The following is a 21674-nucleotide window of genomic DNA, read 5'->3' on the forward strand; positions in this document are numbered from 1 at the left end:
GAGTTGAGTGTGAAGCCTAACATGGGGCTTGATTCACGACCCTGAGATTAGGCCTGAGCCAAAATCAAGGGTGGTTTAACTGACCGTGCCACCCAGGTGCTCCTCCAGCTTTCTGATTATAGCAGCTGAGGTGTATGTTTGCACCATTTTCTAAGATAAGGAATTCTAGGCTGGAGCAGATTTGGGGGAGGGAGTGGGAGTTCAACTGGGGAGTCTACCCATGAGTGTGAGACCCCCCATACAGATGACAAATAATTGAATATGAGTCTGCACCTTAAAGGAGAGTTTTGGGGCTAGGAATATACATTTGGGAATCATCAGTGAGCAGTTGATATTTGAAGTCCTGTGACTAATGAGATCACTTGGCAGGGGAAAGTTAGAAAGAAAAGAAAGCTTAAGACCAAGTCCTTTTTCTTTTGAGATTCTGCAGCATTCTAGTTAACTTAATTTTTTGGCCCAGTTACATGCTTTCTGACAATCAGAATTCTGCATCTCAGTGTTCTCTTTTCACAACTCATAAAGCTAATAAATAAAACAAACCCAATGATGATTTTTTTTTTTTAGTTAAAAGAGTCTGAAAATTCCTTTTAATTAAATATCTTTCTTAGAATATTCATAAGCGTTTCTGGAAAGCAGCCATTATTTTGAACACTTCTCTTTAGAGGGAGTATAGATATGGAAAGTGGAAGAAACTGGGCCAAATATGAAATCTCTGGAGAACTTTTCCTAGAAACTTGTTTTTTTTTTTTTTTTTTTAAGATTTTATTTATTTATTCATGATAGTCACAGAGAGAGAGAGAGAGAGGCAGAGACACAGGCAGAGGGAGAAGCAGGCTCCATGCACAGGGAGCCCGATGTGGGATTCGATCCCGGGTCTCCAGGATCGCACCCTGGGCCAAAGGCAGGCGCCAAACCGCTGCGCCACCCAGGGATCCCTAGAAACTTGTTTATAAATTAGTCCATCTGTGTTCTTGTCAATAACCTCTTATAAAACCAGAATATAAGGGGATGGAGTGGGGAGAACCTTCCCTTGAATTAAGTTTCCAATTATTTTTAATTTGCTTTACTCTGGTCACAGGTCTTATACTAATAGTAGAAGTTGATTGATGTTTGCCTTGGTAGATAAAGATGAAAAAGCCCAACTTTTCTTCTCTGATATGTGACCTTGGTTCTTCTTTCTTTCTTTAAATGTATTTCTTGTCTCTATGTATTTGTTTCATATGTTTCTTTAAAAGTTTTTGAGCTAGTTACACATTTTAAAGACTATTTTTAAAATTATGTTTCTACTCCATTCTACTCCATTTCATTTCTCTTGGGTTTTTTTAAGGTAACCCATTAGTAAGTATGGATATTTTTGTTTTGCTTCTATGTTGGCTTGCTTGCTTTTTCTTTTTAACCCTGTAGCTCTGAAACTTACCAGAATTATTTAACTTTTTTCTTTCAAACATGAAGTATTTCAGACATTACTTGTACTTTACTGTGCCATAAAATTACCTTTCAGGCTACCAAGAATTTTCCCATGCTACTGTAAGCCCTCCTATGCTCCACATCAGCATGTTAAAAGAACACTAGCCCACCCGCCTTCTTTAGTTGTTCCTTACCCACCTCCCTGTATGTAAGTATCATTCAGCATTTTTGGATGGGAGGGCAATTTGGCCTTTCTTTTTCCATGTAGGATCTACGCATAAGAATACACACCTATTTTTATTGTTGCTATGTATTGTTTATTGAATGGGAGCCAAGACTTCATGCTAATGTTGTACTGCGTGGTTATGTCCAGTGAGTACTAATAGTCACCAGTTCCAATTGTGTGATATTAAAACAACCTTAAAGATGTAATTCTCGGGATGCCTGGGTAGCTCAGTGGTTGAGCATCTGCCTTTGGCTCAAGGCATGATCCCAGGGTCCTGGGATCAAGTCCCACGTTGGGCTGCCCACCAGGAGCCTGCTTCTCCCTTTGCCTATGTCTCTGCCTCTCTCTGTGTGTCTCTCATGAATAAATAAATAAAATCTTAAAAAAATGCATAACTCTTGAAAAGTTTTCAAGAATTAGAGCTGGAATTAGTCTGAAACCAATGTTTACATAATTCAAAAGAAATTAATTTACCTTTCTATAACTTTTAACAACCCAAAGCAAGCATGTCTAATAGACCACTGCTTTCTATCACTGTTTTTCTGTTTTAAAAAAATGATTCAGACTTATTAAAGGATTTGGCTGAAATAAGAGTCTCCCTGTGTTTTACTAAAATAGTCATTTTAGTGTGCTATAATTTAGCTATTTACCTGTTGGACATTTGGGTTTCATTATATATAATTCTATAGGGAACATTGTTTTTTAAGATTTATTTATTCATTTATGATAGAGAGAGAGAGAGGCAGAGACACAGGGAGAGGGAGAAGCAGGCTCCATGCCGGGAGCCCAATGTGGGACTCGATCCCGGGACTCCAGGATCACGCCCTGGGCCAAAGGCAGGCGCTAAACCGCTGAGCCACTCAGGGATCCCCCTATAGGGAACATTTTGTACATAAATCTTTGTATACATCTCTGATTGTCTTTTTAAAATGAATTCTGAAATTTACTGAGTTTAGGATAATGAGCATTATTTTTTTTAAGATTTTATTTATTCCTAAGAGACAGGAGAGGGAGAAGCAGGCTCCTTGCAGGGAACCTGGACCCGTGATCACGTCCTCAGCTAAAGACAGATGCTCAACTGCTGAGCCACCCAGGCATCCTAGGATAATAAGCATTTATTTATTTATTTATTTATTTATTTATTTATTTAGGATACAATGTCATATTACTTTTCAGAAAAATTTTACCATATTACACTCAGAGCTATTGGTGTGCAAGTTCCTGTTCTTCTTTTCTTTAATAGTTTTAGAAATGTTTATAGTCTTAATTTTGCCAGCCTGAAGGATGAAAATTGTATCCTTTCTATTTTACAGTTTTTATTAACTAATGGAGTAGGACATGTTTATTCTCTGATTTCTTTTTTAAAAAATCAAATGAATCAGAAAGCACTAGTGTAGATAGAGTAGTATATCTTTATACTGGTGTGAAAAAGATTTGCTTGCAAATGGCTGCAAGGGAGTATATTTTCAAATCCTGTTATCTTGAGAGAATAGGTATAAACTTTCAATTCTGCTAGAATATCTCAATCTCTACCCAGAGTTCCGTACAACATTAACATTCTGGATCCAGTATTCCAGAACATAAATTTGCCAGTTCTCTGAAAACACTGGAACACAAATGGAAAATTCAATAGCCCTTCTTTAGTGACTTGCTTATGATCCACCAATAGGCAAAATGCAGCAGGCAAGACTGCCAGCTGCTCTGCGTCTGCAAACATTTGTGCAGAACTAATTTTAATAGCAGATGTTGGGAATATTTAAAAAAAAAAAAAAGAAAAAGCAACTCTCCTCTGAGAAAGTCAGACCTATCCCGTGACTTCTTAGATGTTCCATAACCCTGTTAGCCAGAGTTTCGTTCCTAAAATTCCATATTTTGCTTCCCTTCTTTCTCATGTGAGAAGTTTTAGAAATGCTGAAGGGAATCTCACAACTTCAGAAAGCCTTTATACTACCTCAGTTTACCCCATATTTTGTTGTCATATTTAGAAGCCTGTATATAATTAGGGTTTACCTATGGAAGATCCTATTTTGACCTTTGGGGAATGCCCAGACTTCATTTATCCATTATAAGAAAGACTATTTCTTCATTTTCTATTGAGATAGAAGTTACAGGTAATGAAGAGAAATTTTAAGGGGAAACTATTATTTTTATCAAATGGACAATGAAGATGTAATTCCAGCAGGAATTTGCTAAATCAGTGTCTGAATGATGGCATGTATGGATTTGGGGTTTTAGACACCAATATTCCATGTCATTAAAGGAGTTCACACAGGTCCAGATAGGTGCCTGCCTCTATGACATGTCAGTATCCTCACTCAGACATGTCGGAGTTTAATCAAATTTGTTTTTTTCTGGGGTTTGTTTATGCTGAAAGGATAAGTAAATTATTTCATTGTTATTATTTGATTTTTAAGTCTTCTTCCTCCTTCTGTTTCCCAGCCATGCTATTCTCCTCTTCACATACAACTAATTAACTAATATTATTAGTTTTCTGTGACTCTTTCTACACATACTATATGCTTATGTAGATAAGCAGTGTGTGTGTGTGTGTGTGTGTGTGTGTGTATGCCTTTCTGCTCTTTTACTTTAATGGTACCACATTATACACAATACTTTTGCTTTTTTCCACCTAGTCCAACTTAGAAATATTCCATATTGGGATTCCTGGGTGGCTCAGCGGTTGAGTATCAAGCCCCACATTGGGCTCCCTGCTCAGTGGGGAGTCTGCTTCTCTCTGCCCCTCCCTCCTGTTCTGCTCTCTCTTGCTGTCTCTCGAATAAATAAAATCTTTAAAAAAGAATATAAAAACTAGCTAAAGACTGGGAGAAATGTTTGTCAAATATGTCTAACAAAGTTATTTGTATACAGAATATGTAAAGAATTCTTACAACTAAATAGGAAGATGAGAATAAAAAGTAGACAAAAGATTTGGATAGACCCTTCACCAAGAAAAGATATAGATAACAAATAAGCACATGAAAATATGCAGCCAGGTGTACTATTTATTGAAGGAAAGATAAATAAAGCACAGATCATTATATAACATTAAAAGATGAAAACACTCCTTTCTGAATTTTTGCCCCAATTGTAAACTACTAATTTAGTCAACGCTTTGAGGGCAAGGACAATGTCTTTATAGATAGGATTCAATAAATGTTTAAACTTGGTGCATTGTGAATGAGTTTAAAATCATGATGCTATTTAAAATGCCAAACATTAATGTTTTAAAAAGTGCAGAGCAGTATTTAGGACAATAGCAAGTTGAATAAATGAACTTAAGAGTTCTGTAATTGCCTTGAACCATCTGTGGCAACAAGGAAATAATATAGAACGCTGAATTAGAGTTACTGGCCATCACTGAAAAGTAACCATTACTGAAAATAATCATTTAGTATTTTCATTGCCATTTTTACTTACATAAAGAAAAATATTTTAAAGTCATCGCTGGTCAGCTAACTATATGACCTCTATTCCTTGTCAGGTTTGGTTTTTAAGGGTGAACCGAACTCTTGGGTCACATCCTAACTTTACATCTACTTAAAATAAAGCTATACTTTTCCTTTGGCCCAGCAACTGTGTTTCTAGAAATTTATTGTAATTATGTGAAATGATATTTTTCTTATTTATTGCAGCATTTATTCTAATAATAAAAGCTTGGATGCTGGTTAATTAATCATGATACATCTATGCAATGAAATCCTACCTAGGAAGAATAAAAACAAGGGAGCTCTTTATGTATTAATATGGAATATTTCTCTTTTTTTTTATGATTTTATTTATTTATTTATTCATGAGAGACCCAGAGAGACAGAGACAGAGACATAGGCAAAGGGAGAAGTAGGCTCCTCTAGGGGAGCCTGACCTAGGACTTGATCCCGGGACTCCAGGATCATATACTGAGCTGAAGGCAGATTTTGTTGAAATATATCTCATGATTTTTTTTCTTTTATGGTGCATGTGTTTTGTACCATTAAGAGATCTTTGCTGAACCCATTGCCACAAAGATTTTCTCCAGTATTCTAGAAGTTACACCATTTTATTTTATTTTATTTTATTTTATTTTATTTTATTTTTTATTTTTTGGTAACTATTCTCTTATTTCCTGCTGGGATCTACTGTTTGTTTAGCACATCAGTTAGAGGGCAAGTGAAAGGAAGTAAATTAAATTTACTAATCAAATGTTATTTTTTTTTTATTTTTATTTATTTATGATAGTCTCACAGAGAGAGAGAGAGGCAGAGACACAGGCAGAGGTAGAAGCAGGCTCCATGCACCGGGAGCCCGATGTGGGATTCGATCCTGGGTCTCCAGGATCGCGCCCTGGGCCAAAGGCAGGCGCCAAACCGCTGCGCCACCCAGGGATCCCTCAAATGTTATTTTTTTAGTGCCTTCATAAAAGATATTTTCTGATTACTTTATGCTTATATAGGTGCTCTTAAACACATACATATCTAAAACAGAAGTTTCATGAAACAATTCTTCCTCTTCCTTTATGCAGTGTACTCTGATATTTTCTTTTCTATTCAGTTAAAAAAAAAAAAAGCTATGTTGCTGCAAACTACTAAATTGATTTCACAAGCTATTCGTGGCTCTCAGCCTGCAATGTGAAGAAATGAGTAGATGCTAGTTGATTACCACATTCAGGGGAGACTTTGAAAAACTGTGGTTTGTTGCAGTGGGGCTCCTGAGAAATGAAGATGGTGTCTGCTTTTTGAGATTACCAGCTGTCCGTTGGCCAAGTGGGACAGGGAATATAACTACACATTCCTCCCAAACACACCAAAACTTTCAAAATTTCAAAGGAAGTGCTAACTTCCTTCATAAGATTCTATAGTGTCGGAAAGGACAACACTTCTTTACTTATTCTCAAAATTATTAGGCCTATTATAGATTTACGAGTAAATGGGAAATAACTAGCTAAGGAATTTTGTCAAATGTTAATGCTAAGGGCAGCTCGGGTGGCTCAGTGGTTTAGCGCCGCCTTCAGCCCAGGGCCTGATCCTGGAGACTTGGGAGTCCCACGTCAGGCTCCCTGCATGGAGCTTGCTTCTCCCTCTGCCTGTGTCTCTGCATCTCTCTCTTTCTTTGTGCCTCTCATAAATAAATAAATAAAATCTTTTTAAAAAATGTTAATGCTAAAACATACACAGAAACCTGAAAAACTATTTCAATAAGAAGATTAGAAAGTATCTTCATTTGATTATTTGGAACTGAGGAAACTGGGTATACTTAGTGGTATTACTTGACTAGGTATAAATTATGAACAGTCCTTGGAGAGAGGACTTTTATGAGCCCTAACCACAAGTGATCTTTTTTTGTCAAAATATGAAACTGTTTCTTATCCTTTAAGCAGACAATTCGTAGCTTCAAATCACAAGAAGGAACTACCTATTCATTTCTGTTTGCAGTTAGTTGAGGATTAGAGAAAGAAAGACATTGGAAATTGGAAACTAGACACTTTTCATCAGAGGAAGTTTTATTCTGTGACACTATATAGTCTGTTTTCTACTCAGTTTGGATCTAAAAGTTGGGTTTTGGTAGTGGATGTTTTGTTTTCTAACTCCCAGTGGAAGTGTAACTATTAGGGTGATTTTTACTTTGGATCTTTCTAACCACCTTCCTTTGACAAATCCACATGAGCCAATGGCAGTGATCTGAACTTACAGACAGTAAGTTCCAGATTTAAAGTATCTGGAGGGTGTAGGGTTCCATTGCATTTCCTGATGAGTTGGTCCCCTTCCTAATGGAATTATCTTGTTGTGGCAAAGGGATGAGAGTAAATTATATATATATATATATTTTTTTTTTTTTTTTTTGAGAGAGAGAGAGAAAGCATGCACACATGTGCATGCAGTGGTGCAGGGGAGAAGGAGAGAGAGAGAATCCCAAGCAGGCTCTATGCCTAGTGAGGCCCCATACGGGGCTTGACCTCATGACCTTGTGATCATGACCCGAGCCAAAATCAAGAGTTCTGTGCTTAACCAACTGAGCCACCTGGGAGCCGTGCATTTTTGTATTTTAAATGATAATTTTCTGAGATGCACATGGCTTCATTACCAACCAATAATACCAGTGGTATTCTAATGTCAAAATTTGTTCTCCATCTAGACTGTGGGAATAGTGGGAATAACAAAATGGGTTAGGACAACTCCCAAGTCAATGGCTTTTCGGGTTTTATTATCTTTTTTTTTACTCCAGCTAGAAGGAATTAGTATATTTGTAAAGAATTTTCTTGGTTAAGAGAAACAGACCATCCACTTCAGAGGATATGTTAACATGAGAAAGAACTAAAGTTTGACATGGAATGAACATTTTCTTTCAGAGAAATTATCTTCTTAGGAGGGGATTTTTTTTCTGCTGGAACATCCTGGTTTTTGACAGTTCTATCCAGGCTCAGACAGCTCTGCCTCTCAGAACTTGACTGATGTTTATAGGACATGGCACTTGTCACTGCTTCCTCAGGGGCATTGCCTGGGCCTAGAGTTTTTCCTTGTGCTGACTAATGTCCTATGCAAGAAATCCATGTGTAAACTCCAGGTTTTTCTCTAGTATCAGGACAACAGCAACCATAAACTATGCTTTAGTATCTAGCCCTGCTACTCATGAAAAGAGCTCTGATTTCTACTAGGCCTGGGTTCTGTGAAAAAGCTGACATGGATTTTGACTTCTGCAGAGGACCATCCTGCATTTTGCCTTTGTTCTTGAGAAGAACCACTGTCAAAAGCAATTCATCATTTTCTGCAAGTTTCTTTTCAGAAGAACTCCTTTCTGTGGCAGTCATCAGAGGATCTTGTTAACAAGGGTCTCTGCTGACCCTGGCCTGAACAGAGTGACTCTTTCTTGCAAGTTTCCTGATTCTAAATCCTCCTTGATATTCTCCTCTTTTGGGTCTCTCGTATCCTTGTTCTTGTCACTTGGGAATACCATTGGCCCATGACCAATATTTGATAGGGACCCTTCTCAAAATTCTCTGGTGGAAACTAAATTTTATGTGATCACCTTGTCTCCTACCAGCATGAGAGTTTCCCCAAGGAGTTTAGCAATCTCACAATTGTGTCAGCCCCTGAATTGTGAGTGACTGGAGAAAAAAAGACAGACTTGGGCCAATTCTGTAATTGGGCTTCTGTCATCTTTAACAGTTTTATGAATTAAAGGATTTTGAGGAGCAAGCCCTACCTCTACCAGACCTCAAACTAACTGATTTTTCATACATGTTGAGAGTCGAATCAGAGAAGGAAAGCTCTAGAGAGGTGTTCAAGTGATGATCCCCTCAGATACTTTTAATAGTTGGTATAACTGTTTCTCCAAAGAAACAAGGAGCGAATTTTCTGGGAAGATTATACTTGAGGTTTACAGCCCTTTAGCTCCTTCTGAGCAGCTTCTCTCATCATAGTCCAGGCAATTAATTAGAATGCAAAAATGACCCTTCTGCAGTAAGAAGAGATCTTGTGGTCAAAATAGGAAACTAATTACAAGTCAAGATCATCACTTACTTTACTCCCAGCTCAGCTTGTTAGTCCTTAATTTTAAGTGTCTCTAGCTTTCCTTGCTAATCAGCCTGGATTCCTCCTATGGTGCTAGAGCTCAGTCTCTCAGTTCTCTTACTTATTAAAGAAGGAATCAAGCTCTTTACTTACTGAGAAACAGGTCTAATCTTTGATTTTAAGTAAAAACTGTTCTTTCACAATCATCTGAAACCTGACTTGGTCATGTCTCAGGACTCTATCTCAGTAACAGCAATCTTTCTGCACTTGTCTTTCTTTCCTGGCACACATACCCAGACAGTTGTCCAAGGGAGACTTTTCTCTGCTTTCTTTTTCAGTGTCTTCTTGTTTTCTGAATTCTTCCAGTTTCTCTAAAATAGCTGTCTCTTTGCTCTTCAAACCTGTGTTCCCCAAAGGAATAACAGAGCTTCACTTCTTTGCACACTCTACAGAAGCATACAGTGGTCATATTACATGGTATACGCATTATCGTCTCTAAAACCCTGTTTCCTTTCATAGCCCAGGTTCCAAACCAAGCTGCACACAAAAAATTTTAAAGGTATTTGTATGGCAGGGGTTGGGGGTCTTTAATGGCTGTGTTTAAACCACAGGTAGCTCTCATATATTAGTCTGAGGAGGGAAATAAGGAATTGGAAGTCTAAGGTTTTAATGACCATAAAGATAATATATAGGATGATTTACCAAAATAAATGGAGGTCAACGAGAATTGTATGCTTTCAGCGCACATTAAATTTTTATATCTCCTTGCTTTGCTAGCCTGCTGTCAGCTCATGAAGTTGACAGAACATTCTTTTTTAGTTCCTACACAGAAAGGAGGGAACTAAGCCGCTAACTTGTTAATAGCAGAAGCCCAACTCCAAATGGAAAATAATAGATTGTTTGGTTTGCCTAAGGTGAGACAAATAGATAATCTCTCTATGGATTGTATATCAGTTTTGAGCCGTTTAATTAGCAACTAGAGACATAAATCCAAGTTTTGTATTTTGAGATTCCAGATCTAGAAGTTCTGAGTTGCTATTTTATTTTCTTTTTGTGAGATTTCAGTGAGGGTTGACCATCTACTACTGGCTTCTTTGCTTTTTCATGTGTTTATGAACTTGCTAGCTACTTGTTTATTAATTTGTTCTTCTGTGGATGATTGCTTTTCAGAATCCTCTTTGGTACCTTAGTTACCTATGTAGGCATTCATTAAATACAGGCAATGCCTCTTTATGTAAATTGAATAATCTATGTATATATATATGACTGCTTTTAGATCTCACTGACAATTCACCAGTTTCCTTTTGTTGGTTTTGCTTTAAAGAGCTAGTCTAGGACTGATATGATTGCACCATTGTGGTTCTAAAGCAGTGATTTATACAATGTTATCTGTAGATGTAGATCAGAATCACTTGTAGAACTTGTTAAAAACACATTTCTGGGCCCTACCCCCAGATTTTCTGATTTGGTAGATCCAGGGTGGAGCCTAAGAATTTGCATTTCTAACAAGTTCCCAGATGATGCTGTTGCTGGTGATGTGGGACTACACTTTAAGAATCACTCCTTAAGGTTTTTCTCCTATTTCAGAAACATGCCTTTGTAGGACAGATGGTTATATCAAAAAAAGAGAAGGAAAAACCCCAAACCTCAAGATGACAGGATTTGGTGGGCTTTTAAAAAAAATACTCAAATAATATGTGTGAGAGTGTGAATTTTATTACAAGTAATGTATTTAATTAGGATCTGAGATACTATCATAAGTGAACATTCATACTATCATAAGTGAACATTCAAAGAATTAAAAAGTAAAGTCTCCCAATCTACAACTACTCTTCTATCAAATCACTATGTTGTATACTTTAAACTAATAAAATGTTATCTATCAGTTATATCTCAATAAAATGTGGAGAACTTCTAAATCTTATCACTGTTTTTTGAGATAAAAGACTTAGAAGGGGGAGATAATAAAAGAGTAGGATGTTGGTATCTAGGAGATTTCAGTTAAAATCTTTGTTCTGCCACTTACAGTTAATGAATGATTTTGTAGTGTATAATTTTTACAAGATTTAGTATTAAATATTTTTTTTTCAAAGATTTATTTATTTATTCAGAGAGATAGAGAGAGAGGCAGAGACACAGGCAGAGGGAGAAGCAGGCTCCACGCAGGGAGCCCGACGTGGGACTCGATCCGGGTCTCCAGGATCACACCTCGGGCTGCAGGCGGCGCCAAACCGCTGCGCCATCGGGGCTGCCCAGTATTAAATATTTTAGTATTAAATCAGAAATGCTCTGATTATCGTAACTGTCCATAGAAGCTAGTCTCTTTTGTTGCTTTCCTGCACTGCCATCCTTAGCATGTTGCCTTTTGGTTTTGAGCCTCTTCTTTCAAGGTCACAAAATAGCTGTCACAGCTATAGACCTCATATCTTTGCACCACTGCAGCCAAAGGCAGAGAAAAGGCAGAGTTTTTGTCATTATTTTTCTCAATTCTCCTTTATCAGGGTTGGAAATCTTTCCCTCGAGCAGACTTGCCCTTAGGTCCCCTTGACTAGGATTAGAATTAATTAATTAATTAATTTATTTATTTATTTATTTATTTAGATTATTTATTTATTTATTCATAGAGACAGAGAGAGAGAGAGGCAGAGACACAGGCAGAGGGAGAAGCAGGCACCATGCAGAGAGCCGGGTCTCCAGGATCACGCCCTAGGCTGCAGGCTGCACTAAACCACTGTGCCACGAAGGCTGCCCAGGATTAGAATATGTAACTGTGCTGGCCTGCTTGAAGGCTAAAAAGGCAGGTATATGGCTTTTCAGCTTCAGTGGTGGGACTAGTAGGTATGTGAGAGAGTTGAGAGATGACTTTTGGTAGACAACAGGGAGAATCTACTAAAGGGAGCTAAGACTATGATTCTTAAAGATTAGAGACAATTCTAGGCAATTTCTCATTAGGCAGAATTGTGTGTTTTTGGGCAGGGGTTGGCAACCTTTTTCTGTTAAGAGCCTGGTAGTAAATATTTTCGGTCTTGCTGGTCACAAATGGTCTCTGTTGCATTTCTTCCTTTAAAAAAACAAAACAAAACAAAACAAAACAAAAAACCCTTCAAAAATGTGAAAACCATTCTTAGTTTGCTGGCCATATGATAATAGGCTATAGTTTGCCAACCCTGCCAAGGCAATGAAGGCTTAAAGGAGAGGAAGGTGAGTGAGGCTGAAATCATCATTTTGAAGCTTCCTGAAATTCTGGGATTTGAGTGATCTGTGAAGGATGGATAAGATTTATACTGAGAAATCCTATTGCTTTTGAAGGGAGCACTGAGTGGGGAAACATGCCTGTGATGCTTACTGTAAAATAGCTACATGGTACATGCAAGGAGTGAAAAGCAACAATACCTCTGTAGGTGAGATGGACTAAATTGCAAGCCAAAGTTAGGGAGTACTGAGATATGAGTACCTGGACTCAGTCAGCCACTGACAAGCCAACCTTCTAAGTAGCTCTGAGAAATAAAGATTCCCTTTTGGCTTAAAGCCTCCATGCTAACTTGGAGCCTAATGGAGGCAGTGTCTCGTGTAACAGTTGGCCCTTCAGTAGGAGCTGTTGCTACTATGACTAATTAAAGGACAAACATCATGTGTTTGGAAAGACGATTGGTCTCTTAACCATAGCTATACACAAAGACTACAACTCATCTTCAATTTGTGTTATTGTTATTGACAACAGGGAAGAATTGCCCTGAATATTTATTGAATGCTTAACGTGTGCCAGGCCCTAAAGATACAAGTTGAAAAACTCACACTCTAGAGGAAGGAAAACAATATATATAGAAATAATTATGGTAGAGTGAGGTAAGGGTTAGAAAATATATGTACAAGGAACTGTGGATGCCAAGAAGGAACTACCAATTCATCCGGATTTAAACTTTCTAGGTGACTAATTATTGCTGTCCTTCAATGGCCATAGATTATATCCTTAATACTAGCCAATTGTCTTGCAGATCTGTACCATTGATTACAAAGAGGCCTGTGTGTGAGATATTGTGGTTGAATGAAATCCAAACAGTCATCCAGAAAAGGCAATTTCAAACATTCTGCTGCTGCTACTAAGCTTTTAGGATCCGCTTTATGTGCAAAGTATATAGCTGTAATGTTATTTGTGCTTCCCACTATACTGGTATGAATATTGGGTTCTATAAAACAATTCTTTTCACCAGTAAAACTTGCAGAAAAGAAGATTCTGTGGTAGGCAGTATCATGCTCCCCTCTCCCAAAGAGTCCTCATCTTAATCAGCTATGAATCTGGAAATATGTTACATGGTGAGGAGGAAATTAAGGTTGCAGACAGAATTAAGGTTTCCAATTAGATGACTTTAAAATAGGCAGATTATTCTGGATTGTTGGAATAGGGGGCGATGTAATTACCAGGGCCTTTGAAGGTGAAAGAGGGAGACAGAGAAGAGGTTAGATTGATAAAATAATGGGAAAGATTCAACCCATCTTTGCTGACTTTAAAGATGGAGGAAGGGAGCCACAAGTCAGGGGAATGCAGGTGGCCTCTAGTTGCTGGAAAAGGCATGGAAACAGATTCCCCTGTATTAGTTTGTCAGGGCTGCCAAAACAAGTATCATAGACTAGTGGCCTAAACCACAGAAACTAATTTTCTCACAGTTCTGGCTAGAATTCATGGTGTTGGCAGGGTTGATAGTTTTACCTGAGATCTCTCTCCTTAGGTGGTAGATGTCTGTCTTATCTCTGTCTTCACATGGGCTTTCCTTTCTGTGTTACCATGTCCTGATTTCCTCCTCTTATAAGGACACCAGTCATATTGTATTAGGACCTACTCTAATAAACCCTATTTTAATTTAATTACCTTTCTAAAGACCGTATCTCCAGATACAGTCACATTATAAAGTCCTAGGGATTATTTGGGGGAGGGGGCACATTTCAATCTGTAAAACTCCCCTAGATCCTCCAGAAGGACTATGGATCTGCCACCACTTTGATTTTAGGACTCCTGACCTCTAGACTACAAAGATAATAAATTTGCGTCATTTAAGCTGTCAAGCTTGTCGTTACAGCAAATTAGAAAATGAATACAATTACAAGTAATCTGAACCTATTAATAGGAGGCTGATTAACTGAATTGTGGAACATCTATACAATGGACTAACTGATCAAAAATACTGAAATAAGTATCTATTGACCAGTGAATAGATAAACAAAATGTGGTGTATGTATATATACAGTGAAATATTATTCAGCCTTAAAAGGGAAAGAATTCTGACACATACTACAACATAGATGAACCTTAAAGACATACTAAGTGAAATAAGCCAGTCACAAAAAGACAAATACTCTATAATATCACTTATATGAAGTATTTATTTATTAAAAGATTTTATTTATTTACTCATGAGAGCCACAGAGAGAGGCAGAGACATAGAGGGAGAAGCAGGCTACCTGGGGGAAGCCTCATGTGGGACTCAACCCCAGGACCCTGGGATCACTCCTTGAGCCAAAGGCAGATAGATGCTCAACCACTGAGCCACCCAGGTGCCCCTGAAGTATTGAGAGTAATCAAAATGATAGAAAACAGAATAGCCATTGCCAGGGGGATAGAGTGGGGAGGATGAGTTTTTTAATGGACATGGAATTTTAGTTTTGCAAGATGAAAAAGTTCTGGAGATTGGTTGAACGACAATGTGAATATACTTAATACTAATGAACTCTATACATAAAAATGGTTAAGGTGGTAAATTTTGTGTTATGTTATTTTAAAACAGTGAAACAAAAATAGATTTAAAAGATAATGACAGAAAAATAGGTATGGTGTGTCATTGTATATTTTGAGAAAAAAGGATATACATATATCCTTGTATGTACACATAATATCTCTGAAAAGATACCCGAGAAACTCACATAGTGATTACTTCTAGGAATTGGGTTGTGGAGAATTAGGAGGTGGGAGGATAGGGATGGGAGGAAAATTTAAATACTCCTTTACACCTTCTGAATTTTGTTTGCAATATGCATATATTATATATTGAAATCATGGTTTTTACCAAATTCATAAACACAGAGAACAGATTGGTGGCTGCCAGAGGTGGGGGAAGTGTGGCAAGATGGGTAAAAGGAGTCAGAAGGCACAAACTTTCAGTTATAAAAATAAGTCATAGGAATGTGAAGGAAGGAAGGGAGTTTTTAAATGTGTAACTTGGGGTTAGGGACTACAGAGAGAGAATTGTCTCACTTAGGTCATCATTAGGCTGTGAAGTCACTTTGTCAAGCCAGCTACATGTATGTGTCAGGATAAATAATACCTACCTCTTGTCTTGGCCTTTTAAGGGTTAAACGCTCTTAGTCCCAAAGTGTTCACCAGGCTTTAAGGTACACACATATTTTATGGTATGGTGTCTAATAGTATATTTTCTAAATCTCTAGTTTTGTTTTTTATTTTTTAAGAACTACTGTAGTGTGTTCACTTAGAACTCCCCAAAGAAGTTGGAGAAGAAAATATAAAAGATAAAAGAAATGTAATAGTGTTTTCTGCTTCTTAAAATCACATAAACTGTAACAAGAATAGAATAAAAGACTCTTAAGAGTAGCAAAAGGTTTTGACTCTTGTGGGATTATTTCTTAAGACTTCTGCTTGCAAATTGTTAGGTAACTGCACTACTTAGATTTTAACACTCTTCAAAACATCCTCCTTAGGACATGAGTCCTTGCATCATACATTCCATATAAAAATTGCAACATTTTATTACTATAATTGTTGCTTAGAAGCTGTTCTGGATTGAGATTTCTTGTTATATATGGATGTGTTTACTACCAACAATCTTCGCCTCTGTTTTTCTCCAAACAATACTTAGCCAAAGGAACATATTTTCACAGAGCCATATCCTTATTTTTGTAGTTTTTGCATCTCCATAAAAAACAAAAACAATTCTGGAACCTACTCAGTTATCTTTCCCTTTTTGTTTAGAGTTTTACTGTATTTAATTCAGCACCCAGAAAATTACTTAGTAGGGGTACAATAAATTGTAACAAATGACTCATTGTGAGCTCAACACTTCAGGGTTATATAGGGAATGCAAGTTGTCTCTATTTAGAATTGAAACACTTATAATTTTATAGGAGCAAAATTTCCCTAGATAGCAAAAGTTCCTTTGAAAGAGAATTTAATGCAATTTTGTAAGCTTTTTACATGTAGTATGGAGATTATTATTGCTATCATATTATTATTAGCAACAGCAGCAGCAACAGTAGAACATTAGTAGCTAAGTCATGCTAAGTGCTCTTCCTATGTAATCTCTCATGCAATCTTTCCATTGACCCTATTTAGGTAGATGCTATTGTTGTGCCAATATTTATGAATGAGGAAATTGAGCTCAGAGAGATTAAGTAATCAACATCACATGGTTAATAGGTGGCAGAACTATGATATGAACTCAATTAAGAAATGTGTGGGAAATATCAGAAAGGGAGACAGAATGTAAAGACTGCTAACTCTGGGAAACGAACTAGGGGTGGTAGAAGGGGAGGAGGGCGGGGGGTGGGAGTGAATGGGTGACGGGCACTGGGGGTTATTCTGTATGTTAGTAAATTGAACACCAATAAAAAATAAATTAAAAAAAAAATTAGTTAAGATTTGAACTTGGCACTTCTAATGCAAAAAACATGAGTTTGACTTTATCCTCTTCAAAATTCCTACTGAAATGACCAAAAGGACATTTAAAAAGGGAGGAAGGAAGGAAAGAAAGAAGGAAGGGAAAGAGGGAAAAGAAAGGAGAATTGGTATCTGCAGTACCAAGTGGGGATGATCACCATCCTCATGCTAGAAAAACACTGGAGGTTTTTGTTCAATATGAAATTCAGGCAAGGCCAAGTTGGGGTAAGGGCCTACCAACTTGAGTACTGTGTATATATGAAAGCCCACCTAAAGAGTGAGTAAAGGAAGCATCTTTTATTCATAGTGTACCGAAAGTGTTAATTTTATCAAATACTTTTTTAGCATCAATATATTTAGATAATCCTATAGTTTTCTCATTTGACTTAATGTGCTGAATTATATTAATAGAATTCCTAAATATTCATTCGTTCATTAATAGAATTCCTTAATATACATTCATAGTTATAAAGTATGGCAGTTCACTCTGCAGAACCCAGGAACAACTCAACTCAGGGACTGGAATTACCAAGTACCCCAGAAAGCAGAGGAAAAAACTTGAAATATCCTTTGTCTTCCTTTAGGATTAGAATTAATTTGGAACTAAGTATGTTGTTTGCAAGTAAATACTTGTTCTGTGAACCAGTTATTTCTAATGCAACCAGTATATTTAAATTGATACTTTGTATCTTAACGAATTAAATTGCAATTAATAAGTCTGCAGTAAAGTCTTAAAATAACTTTAGGAGTGCAAGTTGTTACAGGACCTCTTTCTTGAAGCTATTTTATTTTTTTTATTTTTTTTTTCTTGAAGCTATTTTTTTTTTTAAGATTTTATTTATTTATTCATGATAGTCACAGAGAGAGAGAGAGAGGCAGAGACACAGGCAGAGGGAGAAGCGGGCTCCATGCACCGGGAGCCCGACGTGGGATTTGATCCCGGGTCTCCAGAATCGCGCCCTGGGCCAAAGGCAGGCGCCAAACCGCTGCGCCACCCAGGGATCCCGTCTTGAAGCTATTTTAAAGAGCTCAGGTAAACATGCTGAAATATTTACAAGAATGAAAACTTTAAACTCTTAACTAGTGTAATTTGGATTAATTGTATACTCTGTGGCAGTGACAAGCTACTTTTGATATGCTTAACATTACCTATGTTATCATCTGTTTTGATATGAGTATTTGGGAGAATTGAAAGCAGTTTTGATCTCTACCTTATTCCTTCAGATCCTTTGTGTGTGTGGTTTTTTTTTTTTTTTTTAATGCCTTTAGCCTTTCTAATATGACTTTAGAAGTCTTCAAGTATGTTGTAGTCTGATTTTTAAAAAATACAAATGGGGGATCCCTGGGTGGCGCAGCAGTTTGGCGCCTGCCTTTGGCCCAGGGCGCTATCCCGGAGACCTGGGATCGAATCCCACGTCGGGCTCCCGGTGCATGGAGCCTGCTTCTCCCTCTGCCTGTGTCTCTGCCTCTCTCTCTCTCTGTAACTATCATAAATAAATAAAAATTAAAAAAAATATTAAAACCACCATTAAAAAAAGAATACAAATGGGAGGTATATGTTCTTATTTTTTCCCGGGGTGGGTGTCTTGGTTAAGGGTCCAGCTCTTGATTTTGGCTCTGGTCATGATCTCAGGGTTATGAGATTACATATAACACCAGTGCTCATCACATCCAGTGCCCTCCTTAATGCCCATCACCCAGCCATCCCCCCCTTAAAATAAATAAATCTTTTTTTAAAAGTTCTTATTCCCCCCCCCCTCCAAAATGCAAGGGAGTAAGAATAAATAAATAAAAATAGATTAAAAAAATTAGAAAGAGAAAGTAAAAACAAATGTATTTGCAGGATTTAAAAAGTGATTTAACTATTTGGTTGTTTCTGTTTTATTTTATAAAAGAGGAAGAGAGAGGGATAATGGAGATGAGATTTGGTTGTAATAAGGAAAACTAAAGTAAGCAAAGGATCAAGGTAGGAAAAAAGAAAGAAGGAAATAAACCAGGAAAAGGCAGTTACCAGGAATAATAACAATGAACTTTACTTTCATTTATTTCCACTCTAAAACTCTTAATCTCTGCGGGTATTCAGTGGGTTGAAACATAGTTTCAGCTTTGAAAAATCAAAGAGTCAACTAGGTTAGCCACAGAGTAGTTAAATGTGATTAAATTTCAGCCAGTAGTAGTGAGAAGTTTTTTTGTCATTTATTTAAAAACTTTATTGAGGTATAATTGATTAAAAAAACTACACATAGTTAATATATACAATTTGATGAGTTTGGACATACACACCTGTGAAACCATCATTGTAACCATCACCAAATCTATCACCTCCAAAAGTTTCCTTGTGCCTCTTTGCAATTTTTTGTTGTTTGTTTTGTGGTAAGATCATTTAACCTGAGATCTGCTCTCCTAACAAAAAGTTTAAAAGCACAATAGAGTATTATACTATGTGGTACAGTGGATCTCTATAACTTTTTCATCTTACAATCTGAAACTTTATACCTTTTTTTTTTTTTTTTTTGCAACAGGAGCATTGGGGCCAGAATTGGAGAGCTCCGTTTTTTTTTTTTTTTTTTTTTTTTTTTTATTTATGACAGTCACACAGAGAGAGAGAGAGAGAGGCAGAGACACAGGCAGAGGGAGAAGCAGGCTCCATGCACCGGGAGCCTGACGTGGGATTCGATCCCGGGTCTCCAGGATCGCGCCCTGGGCCAAAGGCAGGCGCCAAACCGCTGCGCCACCCAGGGATCCCTGAAACTTTATACCTATTAAACAAAAATTCTCTACTCCTCACCTTGTCCCTCCGGCAACCAGCATTCTACTCTCTGCTACTGTGAGTTTGATTATTTTGGATACCTCAAATATATGGAATCATGTAGTTTTCATCTTTCTATAACTGGCTTATTTCACTTAGGACTTCCTGTTTTTCAGGCTGAATAATAGAGAGAGAGAACGCTATAATATAGATAGATAGGGGGGATCCCTGGGTGGCTCAGTGGTTTCGCTCCTGCCTTTGGCCCAGGGCGCGATCCTGGAGTTCCTGGGATCGAGTCCCGCATCGGGCTCCTGGCATGGAGCTTGCTTCTCCCTCTGCCTGTCTCTCTCTCTCTCTCTGTCTGTCTATCATAAGTAAAAATAAATCTTTAAAATATAGATAGATAGATAGATAGATAGATAGATAGATAGATAGATACGTATATTATATCTGGACCTCTAGGTTGATTCTGTTATCTTGGCTGTTGTAAATAATGCTGCAATGAACATGAGAGTGCAGACATCTTTTCCAGATCCTGATCTTAGTTCTTTTGGATTTATACCCAGAAGTGGGATTGCTGGATAATATGATAATGGGAAGTTTTGATGACATAGCATCTACATCTCTATGTAGGGAAAGCTCAGTTTCCAGCAGCTGTTACTCAAACAGCAAACATTTGGATGGAACTTAATGGGTCAGAGTTGGAGCTTTTTTTCTCCTCTTTTGTGGTGGTGTTATTCATAAGGGAAAAATAGTCTTGTGTTACCAGCTAATTGTTTCACTCCTTTGTCTCGTTTTCCGTATCTATCTTCTAGACAGATTCTGAAAAAGAGATTGGATAGTGGAAGAAAGGTTTTAAATTATTTTCTGGCATCTGTCAGGGGGACTTGGGTAGGGCATATCTTTTGGCTGTTCTTATAAACACTTGTTAGCAGAGGGCTAATGAGGCTAGTAGTTAGATACCCCAATCATGTCCTATGCTATATTCTAAAGCCTGACTCTAAACAATCATATCAAATATGTACCTTTGGATATGAGGATAAATAAACACAAACCTACCCCATTCCGAGAAGTGTCCAGAGTGTATACCATGTCCTCTATCTCCATGTCCTCCATGGGGTGACCAGAAAACGGACACCCCATTGCCCAAATTGGAAACCACAGAAAATGCTTCAAGCTAATCAAACATTCCTCAATCAGTTTTCTAGTCACCTAACCAATCAACTCGTTGGCTTTATTCTCTCCAAAATAGACATCATTAATCAGAATTGCACCTTCTCACCTATGAGCTAACATGATTCAGTGATTTCTGCTGGCTTTTCCCTCATGCCTATGGCCCCATTCATTTGGATCTCTGAAATGATGTTGTTTATATTACAGAGCTCTCATTTGGAAGACAGTGAATCAGCAGTGTTACTTTGCCGTGAATGTGAAGAATCAGATATCTTTAGTGGTTCCAATGTACGTAGGTATATGTTTTATAAAGCCTTTGGTATTTCAAGTGAAAGCTTTTTAGATGAATCTAGCTCTTAAATGCAACTGAAATAGCACCTATTATTTCATCTATTTGGTGTCACTCAGCCAAATATATAGTCTGTGAAATCAAATAAGTGACTTAGAATGAGTATATATATAGTATGGTATATATGTATGCATAGTAATCTCCACTCAAGGTGTATCTATAAAGTAGAAAGATATTGTATCCTGGAACTTTGAGTAAGTTCTCCCTCAACAAAGGATGATTGTTTTGTGGGTTTTTACATTTTTAAATTGTCAATAGTTTCCCTTTCCCCATGGCAATTGCTTGGTATTAGTGCTGTCACTGGACCTTTATACCCCACATACATAAACCCAACACATCCTGGTTGTTGATAATGTTAAGCTATACAATATTATAATTACTGGGTCATTTCAAATGTGGATCTATCTAACTACATTTCATGAGATGTTATAGATTTTATTTATCTGGCCTGATCCCCAACATAATTGCTTGATTATTGCAAATTACCTGTGCAATCAGGCTGAAATTAGAGGACTTAAACTGACTTTTTTTTTAAGGTTTTATTTATTTATTTGAGAAGAAGAGAGAGAGCACAAGGGGGGAGGGCAGAGGGAGAAGGAAGAACAGGCTCCTTGCTCAGCAGG

General features: G+C 37.4%; 1 protein-coding gene across 6 annotated transcripts in view; it reads left to right on the top strand.

The window, feature by feature from the left end:
• SSH2 (slingshot protein phosphatase 2) overlaps positions 1-21674 on the top strand; it is a 242024-nt gene that overhangs the window by 38027 nt on the left and 182323 nt on the right. For 4 of the 6 annotated variants that reach the window (XR_013354117.1, XR_013354118.1, XM_077851887.1 and 1 more), the window contains exon 2: positions 20910-20990. The exons of the other annotated variants lie outside the window; for them this stretch is intronic. Coding sequence is in view for 1 of the 4 variants with exons in the window: in XM_077851887.1 (XP_077708013.1) it covers positions 20910-20990 (81 nt within the window). In the remaining 3 variants the exon portion in view is untranslated. The remainder of the gene's footprint in view (positions 1-20909; positions 20991-21674) is intronic. 6 annotated transcript variants of the gene reach the window in all.

Source organism: Canis aureus, chromosome 16, assembly GCF_053574225.1.
Source record: "Canis aureus isolate CA01 chromosome 16, VMU_Caureus_v.1.0, whole genome shotgun sequence".
NCBI classification, from domain to species: Eukaryota; Metazoa; Chordata; class Mammalia; order Carnivora; family Canidae; genus Canis; species Canis aureus.